Below are 12,546 nucleotides of genomic sequence, written 5' to 3'. Positions count from 1 at the left end.
TCTGCTGTGAGCTTAGAACTCAAACAACCAAACTTTTGGGAACTTCCTACGAAATGAGAGACAGAGGGAATTTTCACAAGATATGCAGTTTACTGAATTGTTATTTTGGATTTATTTCTTCATGTTATCTGTGTTTTAAATAGACACATTTACTGGGTAATTGAGTTCTGCATAGGTAGAATGGTGCTAATCACCACAAGCAAAGCTACTATGGGAAAAATTCTGTGGAATATATTCTGTTGTGATGGACTTCAGAAATCCCTGCCTCCAAAGTATTTTTGGGTTCTTTTTGAGATGTTTTACTTTGGTGAGAGTTTAGAGGCATTAGTTTAGATAATACGGATGCTTAATAAAAAAAAAAAATCATGCTAAGAAAATTTGAGGAAATGTGACACAATATTAACAACCATCCTTTGGGAAGAAAACCTAACATCTGAAGTAAGCTAGGCAAACCCAGAACAGTCAGTTGCCTCCTGAAGGGAGAGAGACCGCAACTTACAGCCAGTGCAGTCTCGGCATGTGCTGGCAAAGGGGCTTGTTGGGCAGGCGGGTAAGGACGTTATTCATCAATGCTCTGAAAAAGAAGAGAAACAGAGAAGAGTCCCATTTCCCATTTCTTTTCTCAACTTACGTCAAACACGATTTTATCACGATTCTTACAAAACGGTGAAAATCCACTAAGTTGTTGTCTTCTCACTTTAATCTTTTCCTAGAAGCTGTGTTAGATTTCAGCGCATGTTAATAGTGCAATCAGACAAAGTAGCTGTCATGCGGAGAAAGCAGTAGGTCAGCAGCTGGAAAGAGGCTGTGCCCTCCGATAAGTGGGCAGTCAGAAAGGAGGTGACTTTGAATGACGGTGGTTTTTCTTTACCAAAATTAATATAGGCAGGCTAGTTCTGGTCTGCTTAAGAATATTCCAATATAATATGTCAGTGAGGCTGTGTTCATTTTTGATGAACTGACATTCTGGAAGACAGAAGATCTTATAAAATGGTTAGAACCACAAAATAGCCTCATAGAATATGATTAGAGATGGTTTTTAGCTGAAAGGCCTTTGTAGGGCTTTAATTCCAAATTTAATGCCATTAAACTTAAAGCAGTAATTTTCTTTTTCTTTTTTTTTTAATTGAAGTACAGCCAGTTACAATGTGTCAATTTCTGGTATATAGCACAATGTCCCAGTCATATAAATATACACACACACACACATATTCATTTTAAAGCAGTAATTTTCATTCATGTCTTTTCCTTCAAGTGAAATATTTGCTTACGTTCTTAATACTTACAGGAGAATAAGAGAATTTAGTCCATAAAACGTTAGTGGGGAAATTCGATTGAGGGCATTATCTTCGATTATCCTGCCGGCCAGAAGAAAAAATTGATTCATTTATATATTTTTTCGAACATAAAAACTAATACTATGAAATGCCACCCAAAATAAACATACAGCCATTCTAGTCTATGGAGATCTTCAAAAACACCTGGCTTCAAGAAGGTTATCCTGTTATGACTGAGATACCTGAAAAAAGAGAAACGACTCCAGTAAATTTGTTACCTTCCTAATAGTACAAGGAAAAGAACAATAGTCACCCATTTTCAAGTTTCTCACATGCTGTTCTCATCGGTCATTTTCCTGCCTTTGGTCTCTAAAAGTTCTTTAGCACTTACCTTTCTGTGTCTAGTTTTTAAATTCCCACTGATCAACCAACCACCCATCAGTCAATCACTCTGTCTATTCATTTATTCATCAAATTATTTTTTTAATCAAAACATAGTCAATTTACAATGTTGCATCAATTTCTGGTGACCAGCATCATGTTTTAGTCATATGTACACATACATATATTCCTTTTCATGTTCTTTTTCACTATAGGTATTGAATATAGTTCCTCGTGCCATGCAATAGAAATTTGTTATTCATCTATTTTATATATACTAGTTAGTATCTGCAAATCCTTTACTCCCGGTTTATCCCTTCCCACCCCCCTTCACCCCTGGTAACTGTAAGTTTGTTTTCTATGTCTGTCTTTCTGTTTCATAATAAGTTCTTTTGTGTCATTTGTTTTTTTAGATTCTGCATATAAGTGATGTCATATGGTATTTTTCTTTCTCTGTCTGACTTACTTCACTTGGATGGACAATCTCCAGGTCCATCCATGTTGATGCAAATGGAATTATTTTATTCTTTTTTATGGCTGAGTTGAGCAAACTGTTTTTGAGCACCTACTGTACAGCACTGTGCTAGGTATCAGATCCCTTTCTTCGAGGGGCTTTGGGTTTAGAAGAAGACAGCGTGGGAGCAGGTGGTCACAGAGGGAAAAGCGAGTGTATGTAGCAGACAGTTGCCCTGACTTTGTAGCAGAGGAGACACCAGGCTCTGCTGGGGGTTGGGGGTACGGAGTTTGGAGGGGTGAGGAGACAGGAAGTCTTAACTAAAGGAGGCTCAGTTGAGAAGAGTCTTGGATGGAGACATGTCACAAAGCCAAGCGTGGCTGGAGTGATTCTGCACAGAGGAGATGGCTTGTGCAAAGGCAAGAGGCGTAAAGGGGAGCAAAATGAGGTGAGAGGCTCGCCAGGGGACTTAGTGCAGCTTCGCCACAAAGAGGCTGTGAGGAGTGAGAGAAGATAGTCACGAAAGACCACATTCTGTATGACTGCACTCATACGACCGTCCAGAATGGGGAAATCTATATACAGAGAAAGTAGACTAGTGGCTTCTTAGGGCTAGGGTAACGGATGGCGGCCAGCGGGGTAAGAGCTGAAGAGTATGGGGGTTTCTTTTTGAGGTGATGAAGACCTTCTAAAATCAGTAGTTTATAAAACCACAGTGATAGGCGCACATATTTGTGAATATAGGAAAACCACTGAAGTTTGCACTATAAATGGGTAAATTGTATGGTATGTGGATTATAGCTAAATAAAGTGGGTTTTTAAAAAAACTTAAAAAGAAAAGAGAGAGTCTGTGAGGAGAGATGGGAGACATACCAGGGGCAGGCAGGGAGATGCTCTGGAGAAAAGGACATTGAAGTCTTCCTGGAGACTCTTTCCCCACCTCACTCACCCAACTTGACCTTTCACTCTTCTGCACAGCGAGCCGACTCTCTGTTCTACGGGGCTGACGCTGACCTCCTCTTGTGTGTTTATTTCTATCTCAACTTCTCTAGTGCAGCAACTCGCTGCTCTGAGTCTGCTATCAGACAGACTGGTTCCCAGCTTTGCCACTTGTTAATCGTGTGGCCTTAAACAATCAACAGCTTCTGAGAGCCTCAGTTTCCCCAAGTCTAAAATAGAAATAATACGAGTACCTAATTTATTGGGCTGTTGAACATTTGAGGCCGTGCACATCATAAGCACTGGGTGCATCTTATTAGAGCCATGTCTCTGTTCAACTTCCAACTTCAACTTCTTTCCTCTCCACCTACAATTCCTATGCAAGTATTCCTTCAAATTCCACTTCCACTGATACATGGACCACACCAGTTTCACTCTTTTCTCCACCCTGACAGATCTTGGTGCTGACGTCCTGGAAAATTCCTCCTGCCAGGAATCTCCTCTTCCTGCATCAGGGTGACTTTGCTTGGGGGTGGCAGGGATAGTGCCTCCAGTTAGGGCCACTCCCCTCCTTCCCTTGCACATCCAGAGCCCCGGCTCAACACTTCCCCATGAACACCTCAGGGAGCGGGGAAATTATTGGCCCCAGTACTTACAGCTTGGTGAGACTGGACAGTCCTCTGAAAGCATGGATGGATATGGATCTAATCTTATTGTTTTGCAGACACCTGTGAAAATGATGATTAAAAGGAAAACATAATGAAACTGAGTTTCAGTTTTGCCAAATGAAGAGTCCTGTGGGTGGATGGTGGTGATGGGAGTGCAAAACTGTGGGTGTCCTTAACGCCCCTGAATGTACATTTAAAAATGGTTAAGACTGTATGTTTCACGTCGCATGTTTTTTGCCACAATTAGAACTTTTTAAAAATGAAAAAGGGTAGCCACAACAAAATAATGTAGCGAAACTGCATGGTACTTTGCTTTGCTATTAAGTTAGTGTATGATTAGGCTCGTCTTTATGTAGAAATTCCCATTATAAAGGTAAACATATGAGAGCTAAAATTTAATGTTTGAATTTTCTATGAGTGAAACTTTAGTTTACTGCATAGTAAGGCATTCACTAATCAAAGAGGCCTAGAGGCTTTGTTTTTCTTTAACTTTTTAACATTTCCTGCTGTAATTCTACAAACTTGACAGTGCTCGACACAGTGCTGGTAAAACTACAAGTATGTGAGATCGTTAGGACTCCAAACCATATTCCATGCTGATCACAGATCAGCCAAGTGGACTTGAATTTTATTAATGTGATATCCAAGTCTTAACTCCAAACAGTGTTTGAGGAAACTCATCAGGAAGATAAATGATGAAAGAGAAAAACAGAAATAAAGAGAATCCAGACTGGAAGGATATAAATTAGCTTGGAAGGCCAAGCCAGAATGATGCGGGTTCACATAGTTCCCCGAGGTCACGCTGGGTGTTGGGCCTGGAGTTTACAGCAGGTCAGAGGAAACAGAACCCGGACACCAGCCACTGCATCACACGCACCCATTTAAGCATCGCACACCTGTGCACACCAGCCACAGGTTGTGAACAGGACAAGGAGGGGCTTCGAGCCTGATTTCCTCTTCTGATGCAGGTCACCATTGTCCTTTAGGGTTTTCTGAGTTTTTGTATAATTTTTCACAGATTTTAGGAGTAATAAAGGATAAGCCCCTATGAAAGAAGTCTCTTAATCAGAAACGTCGACTAAAGGAGAGTCCCTATTTCTCCAACATGCAAGAAAACCTCACTTTAATTGTAAAATATTATTATTAAGTCTGTCATCCACCTAGCATGCTGAGGGTCCAATCGTGTAGGAGATAATGTAGCTTCCTCACTAAAGCACAGTCAAACTTTCATGGCATTCATTTATACATGAGTTTATACCTGAGTCGTGGTGTTCATTCATTTATTTCTAACTATGGTAATGATCTACTGAACAATAGACTATATTGCCTGGAGTTTGAGACAAACTACGTCTCTAATAACCTATTAGAATTTTTTTTTGTAATTAAGCTATTTTGACCTCTTTCTTGGAACAAATTGGTTGTTCAAGAATTAATTCAGCGTTTGTTGTGTGAGAAATGCTAATGACTGAATTCTGATGTTTAGAGTTGAAGTCCTAACCCCTTTTAAACGATGTGGACATAAGGTGGAGCTGCAGCTCAGAAAAGTCCTCTTACTCCCAAAATCAGAAAACAGAAAAAGGAAGTATCTTGAAATTTTTGTATCAGGCCTGATTTTGAAAAGCTCTTCCCTGTTAGTCCATCAATGTCTACAAAAAAGTTCTGAAAAGCCTTTTTATTGGAATTTAATTTTCCAATATGAAACACTTTTCCGCAGCTCATCGGAGCTTTGAGAACATTTTATCAAAGTGGGTAAATATTTCTTCTGATTCTACTCTGTTTCTGTTATCCTAAAGAAAAATGTACAGGTGGATTGTATCCACGTACCAGAGTTCTCCAGTGGTTTTTTGTTTTCATTTTTTTACAGAACTAAAACCCATATAGACGTGAAAATGAAGCCAGAAGTTCTGAGACATTTTCTAGATAGTGTGGTGCCGGCATTTCAACGCAACCGTTTAAGCACATGACAGTATGATCTAGCCACAAAGTTGACCTAAAGAGCAGGCAGCCGTCACCTGGTCTATTATGGATCCTGCAAGTACATAGATAATCTTAAACTGAAGGGAAGCTGCATGTCAGATAACTACTCAAGGGTAAAATAAAACTCAGCCAACAAGGCAGAAGTGAAAATGGAATTAAGTCCCCAAACCAGCATACTTGGAGGTTTCAACCCACAAGGACTTGCTCTCTCAGGTAGAGCTTGAATTTGCAAACATAGGAAAGCTCTTCACTATCTAATCTCGATGGCAGATCTGGTGAAAGGCCATTACATCTTTCTCTAAGATGCACGGAGGGGCAGCGAGTGACACCACCTGAGTATCTTCACCAGGGGGGAGTGTGGTGGGAGGATTCACAGCACACGTCCTCCAGGTTCTTTGGGGGTAGGTATCTGAGATTTTTCTCAGATGGCTTTTAGAATTGCTCAGGAAAAAAAAAAAATGTTACCTCGTAGTCTCCAGCTAACAGTGAAATAATTCCCCAAAGAGGGATTGGACTTAAACAGTTGGTTCTTGCAGAAGTGGGAAGAAACAGGTATGTCCCCTGCAAAAGTCAGCTAATTTAATACCAAGAATTAACATTTTTCTTACAGTTGCTGAAGATCATGGTACTTCTTGAAGCCATCACGAGGAAGCTTTCTTATTAAGTTCCACTGAAGCGACCTGAAATAAATGCGAATTTTGGTTCTTAAAGTTTTTTCTTTACTTTTAAAAACAGTATGAATAACTATAAACTTTATTTACACCATAAATAACACCAGCTCTCAGGAAACACTTTGCTTCATGGTGTCACTCTTGTATTCCTAATACCATTTAAAAAATTTTTTAACAGATTTTGAGAGTTATTTTCATTTTATTTATTTAAATTAATTAATTGTATTGAGATATAGTTGATCCACAATATTATATTAGTTTCAGGTGTACAACAAAGTGATTCAAAATATTTATGGATTATACTTCATTTATAATTATTATAAAATATTGGCTATATTCCCTGTGATGCAGCTCATTTATTTAATACATAGAAATTTGTATCTCTTCTTCCCCTGCCCCTGTCTCATCCTCCCCTCTTCCCTCTCCCCACTAGTAACCTCTAGTTTGGTCTCTATATCTGTGAGTCTCTTTCTGTTTTGTTATGTTTACTAATTTGTTTTATGTTTTAGATTCCACATGTAAGTGACAACATACAGTATTTGTCTTTCTCTGTCTGACTGACTTCACTGGCATAATATATTCTAGGTCCATCCATATTGCTGCAAATGGCATTTTATCCTTTTTATCACTGAGTAGTATTTCATTGTGTGTGTGTGTGTATGTATTTAAAACATCTTTATCCTTTGTTCTGTTGATGGGCACTCGGTTTGCTTTCGTGTCTTGGCTATTGTAAATTATGACGCTATGAACAGTGCGGTACATGTATGTTTTTGAATTAGTGTTTTCATTTTCTTCAGATATACACCTGGGAGTGGAATTTATGGGTCACACGGTAGTTCTATTTTTAATTTTTTGAGGAACTTCCATACTGTTTTCCACAGTGGCTGCACCAAACTGCATTCCCACCAGCAGTGTATGAGGGTTCGCTTTCTCCACAGCCTCACCAACACTTTTTATTTGTGTCCTTTTTGATGACAGCTATTCTGACAGATGTGAGGTGTACCTCATTGTAATTTTGATTTGCATTTCCCTGATGATGAGTGATGTTGAGCATCTTTTCATGTGCCTGTTGGCCATCTGTATGTCTCCTTTGGAAAAATGTCTATTCAGGTTTCTGCCCATTTTTTAATCATGTTCTTGGTTTTTGTGACATTGAGTTGTAAGTACTCTTTATATATTTTGTATATTAACCCCTTGTTGGTCATATCATTTGCAAATATTTTCTCCCATTCAGTAGGTTGTCTTTTCATTTTGTTGATGGTTTCCTTTGCTGTGCAAAGGCTTTTAAGTTTAATTAGGCCTCATTCGTGTACTTTTGCTTTTGTTTCCTTTGCCTTAAGTTGCTGATCTGTTGATTTCAAAAGCATTTTAATACTCCTGCATTTTTCACTCTCCTCCCCCAACAACAGTTGTTTTTGACATCACATTGTACATCTGTTTGTTTTGTGTATCCCTTAACCGCTAATTGTGGATATAAATAATTTTACTACTTTAGTATTTCACTCTTCCCACTAGCTTTGTATGAGGTTGATTTACTACCTTTACTGTATATTTGCATTTACCAGGTTTTTCCTGTAGTGATTTTCACGTTTCTAGTTGGGTTGTGGCCTTTTCTTTTTTGCTTAGAGAATTTCCTTTAACATTTGTTGTAAAGCTGGCTTGATGGTGCCGAACTCTTTTGGGTTTTGCTTGTCTGTGAAACTTTTGAGCTCTCCTTCAAACGTGGATGAAAGCTTTGCCGGGTACAATACTCTTGGTTGTAGGTCTTTCCCTTTGATCACTTTCAATGTATACTGTGCCACTCCCTTCTGGCCTGTAGACTTTCTGTTGAAAAATCAGCTGATAGTCTCATGGGAGTTCCCTTGAATGTTACTTTTACTTTTCCCTTGGTGCTTTTAATATTCTCTCCTTATCTTTAGTTTTCTCATTTTAATTACAGTGTGACTCTTTAGGTTGATCCTGTTTGGGACTCTCTGTGCTTCCTGGACCTAGATGTCTTGTTTCCCCCCAACCAGGTTAGGGATGTTTTCAGCTATTATGTCTTCAAATATGTTCTCCACCTCTCCTTCTGGGAACCCTGTAATGCAAATGTTAGTGCACTTGATGTTGTCCCAGAGGTTTCTTAAAATGTCCTCATTTCTTTTCATTCTTTTTTCTTTTTACTGTTCAGCTTGGGTGGTTTCCTTTACCCTGTCTTCCAGTTCACTGGTCCATTCCTCTGTATCATTTAGTCTATTGTTGATTTCTTCTAGTGTGTTTTTTCATTTCAGTTATTGTAGTCTTCAGCTCTGTTTGGTTGTTCTTTATATTTTCTAACTCATTTTTAAAAACTTCTAATTCTTGCTCTGTGCATCCATTCTCCTCCTGAGTTCTTTGATCGTTTTTACACTCAGTATCCTGAACTCTTTCTCAGGTAGATTGCCTATCTCCATTTCACTTAGTTCTTCTGGGGTTTTATCTTGTTCCTTCATTTGGAACATGTTCCTCTGTCACCTCATTTTGCCTCATTTTCTGTTTTTATTTCCATGTATCTGGTACGTTAGTTATGTTTCCCGACCCTGGAGAAGTGAGTGTTTGTAAGAGACGTCCTGTGTGTCCCAGTAGCACACTCCCCTCTGGTCACCAGAGCTGTGTGCTCTAGGGGCTCCCCCTGTGTGGGCTGTGTGGGATCCTGGGTCTAGTGCCTGCTTACTGGTGTGTGGGGCCAGGGTTGTGTCCAGGGTGGCTGTGGGTGCAGGAAGTCTGAAGGCAGACTCTGCTGGGTGAGGCTGTGTCTCCATACAGTTAGTTGCTTGGCCTGAGACGTCCTAGTCCTGGAGCCTACAGGATGGTGGGCAGGGGTAGGGCTGGGTCCTGATGCTGATAAACAGAAGGAAGACTCCACAATGGCACTTCCCAGCATCAGTGTCCACATGGTAGAACAAGCTCCTTAAAACGGCTGCCACCAGCATCTGTGTCCTCAGGGTGAGCTTCAGTTGCCTCCTCCTCTCCTGGAGACTCTCCAAGATGAGCAGGTGGGTCTGACCCAGGCTCCTTTCAGATTACTGCTTCTGCCCTGGGTCTCGGTGCATGTGAGATTTTGTGTGCGCCCCTTAAGAGTGGAGTCTCTATTTCGCACAGCCCTCTGGAACTGCTGAAAGTAAGCCCTGATGGCCTTCAAAGCCAAATGTTCTTGGAGCTTGTCTTCCTGGTACAGGACATGGAGCCCAATGTGGGGCTCAGACCCTCACTCTTTTGGGAGAATCTGCAGTTATAATTATTCTCCTGTTTGTGGGTCGCCCACTTGGGGGTGTAGGTCTTGACTGTATCATGACTCTGCCCCTCCTACCTGTCTTCTTGTGGTTACTTCTTTCTGTCTTTAGTTGTAGAAGATATTTTCTGGTAGGTTCTGGTCTTTTTCATTGCTGGTTGTTTTGCAGATGGTTGTGATTTAGGTGTGCTTGTGGAAGGAGGTGAGCTCAGGGTGTCTGTACTCTGCCATCTTGAGAACTCCTTCATAGTTCCATTTGGACTAAGTCTAACTGTTGATCTTGTATTATTAGAGATATTCATCTTTTCTTAAATTTAACTTAGAACATGGTTTAATTCTGACAACAAAGACATAATAAAACTGGGAAAAAAATTTTCAGTTGTGTTCTCTCTTTCTGTTTTTATTTAACAAACAGAAAGCATCTCAGTTTTTGCATGACAATAAAAATAGTGTTTTCTTGTTTAAAACACATCCAAGAACTTAAATAATTTTATATTCCTCAATATTTCAATTCTCACATTCCACTACCTTTGCTTCCTTTAAAAATTAGTTACAAAGGAACCTGTCAATTGGTACATACAATTGAACCATTTTTAATCAGTAAGTGATTCCATTGCGATTTCTAGTAAATCGTATAGAAAGATTTCCCCTAGGGTCACAATTTGATAGGCAGCTTGACACAGACCAGGTTCACATAATTGTTGTTGCATTGGAAAGGACCTAACCTTTAATTTTTTAAGCAACGATACATGGTAGGAAAGAAATAAAACAAGCAAAAAACCCAAACTATCAAAGTTGGGGGGGGGGGTCCCTTGTATGAATCATACACAATCTTTCCATGTCAGTTTCTTTAACAGTGAAAGGATGGATTTGGACTAGATGACCTCTAATAATGTCATGCCATTGTTATTACCATCATTATATGTTATGGTGGAGCAGATGCTCATTGAGAAAAGAGCAACAGACTTCACTGTAGTGAGTCTGACTTGCTGTGGAATAAACACATGGAAACACTTCATCAGGTGAAGACAGTTTCATACAAGACTCTAATGATGTTATTAGCTTTCATGTTGGTTTTGGACCAGTGCTGCTTGAACTTGGCAATGAATCCTTCTTATAGAAAAAGAATTTCTCAGACTCCCTATGACACATTTTTGGAAACTAATAGGAGAAATAAACTGTTCTGGAGTCTAGAAAACTGTGTATTCTCAATGCGAGTGTTAGTATTCCAAGGGGGTGAAAATTGGTTCTTAGGGAGTGAAAAAAAATCTTACTTTTTTAATGGATAAAGAACAGACATATGTAAATAGAAACATAGTATACACATAGTATTAATATATCACAGAGGGGGACAAATAAATGTCTGAAAAGGCTTGGGAAGGGGGGCAATATTGGTAAGAAAAAAGGTTAAGAAGCATTATTCTAGACTATGCATTCCAGTCGCTTAGTGATTTTTTAATAAATGAAGGTCAAAGTTTGATTAACTAGTAACCCTCTCTTGAAATGCCTGTTACCAGATGTTCTTTCATTCCTAATATTAGCGAACTGAAAATCCCTTTTTTCTGCTGATGAGTCTCAGTTGGCTTAGACCTTCAATTCTCCTTTATATCCAGTTTATATGTTTGTGTTGTATAAAGACAAACTGAAATATTTGAGTTTGATTTAAGGATACTGATGTGCTCTCAAAAAAGTCCCATACATTCATTCATTCATTCATTTTCTCAACAAATGTGTTGAATGCCTTCCATTTGCATACTGGGAAAAAAGGTAATATCCTTGCCCTTAAGAAGCTTATACTCTGTTTGGATGTCAGATAATATACTTTGTTTTGATTGTCAGAGCTATCTCTAGTTTTTATAAAGAAAGCTCTTATTATTGGATTATGTGCTTTTAGTGATTAAATTCTAGGATCTACACGTTAGCTGTCACACAAAGCTAACATTTAGCAAGCTAGGCAATGTATACATAATACTTTTACCCGTTTGTCTCTTTTGTTCACTAGCATTTATATGAAATGTCTCAAAAAATTATAGTTTTGAAAAATATTACTTGGATTATTGTCCTCTTTGATACTTCAGTACTTACTTACATATGAGTCAACTCGCTCATTTCTGGCATTTCCCTATGATAGTTCCCGCTCAAAAATATGGTACAAGCCGAGTAAAAAAAATGATATTTACTCTTAATATATTTTTTGTAAAGCCTAGAGTTCCATTTTTCTATGGAATTGAACAGAGACACTGATGGGAGTCAGTGTTCTGCAGATAAAGGTGGAAATGGATAACCTGGATTGAGCCCTTCAACCCAAAGCACAAGAAAATGCTATTTTTCAACAAAAAATAAAGTGTAATAGACATAAACTCCTGAGCTTGAGTCCCGCTTCTCCAAATGCCTGTTGGAAATTTCCCGAGTGACCGTTAATCACCAAATGAAAAAACATCTAAATTGGAGTTCAAGTGCTCCCCACTGTCTGTCACCACGTCTCCCCATCACTTTTACTCAAGATGGAAACCTTGGAGTCATCTTCAGCCTTGCCTTCTCCCTGGCCTTTTGTAGCCAATCCTTCATGAAGATCTGAACCAGTTTTTTTCTTTATACCAAGGGCTGTAAGCTCGTGGCCCACAGGCCTGTACACACCTCTCTGTGAATGTCTGTCTGCATGAATTTATGTGTCTGTACGTGTTGAGCCAGGACAGTTTTTAAAACTGGAATCAGAATGCCTTTAGGTAGGGCTTACACTCCCACCCTAGTCATCATCATCTCCACTTCCATTCCTCCAGTCCCCTCCCTCTCTTCCTTTCTTCCACAAAGGCGAATTAAATTGTTGAAGAATGGGTTCAAATCTTACTTGTGGGAAAATGAGAAATGCTACTATCAATGTATTCATGGATTTGGATTTTCTAGTAATCTGACACAAGCAATATGGGTG

The 12,546-nt window shown here is 39.2% G+C and overlaps 1 protein-coding gene across 1 annotated transcript in view; it reads right to left on the bottom strand.

Moving 5' to 3' along the window:
• RXFP1 (relaxin family peptide receptor 1) overlaps positions 1-12,546 on the bottom strand; it is a 96,676-nt gene that overhangs the window by 30,321 nt on the left and 53,809 nt on the right. The window contains exons 5-9 of the mRNA XM_074375327.1: positions 6,305-6,376; positions 3,708-3,779; positions 1,448-1,519; positions 1,287-1,358; positions 500-574 (exon numbers count right to left, since the gene is read on the bottom strand). Of these exons, the coding sequence (XP_074231428.1) occupies positions 500-574; positions 1,287-1,358; positions 1,448-1,519; positions 3,708-3,779; positions 6,305-6,376 (363 nt within the window). The remainder of the gene's footprint in view (positions 1-499; positions 575-1,286; positions 1,359-1,447; positions 1,520-3,707; positions 3,780-6,304; positions 6,377-12,546) is intronic.

Source organism: Camelus bactrianus, chromosome 2, assembly GCF_048773025.1.
Source record: "Camelus bactrianus isolate YW-2024 breed Bactrian camel chromosome 2, ASM4877302v1, whole genome shotgun sequence".
Taxonomy (NCBI): domain Eukaryota; kingdom Metazoa; phylum Chordata; class Mammalia; order Artiodactyla; family Camelidae; genus Camelus; species Camelus bactrianus.
This window is presented reverse-complemented; position numbering and strand designations above follow the sequence as displayed.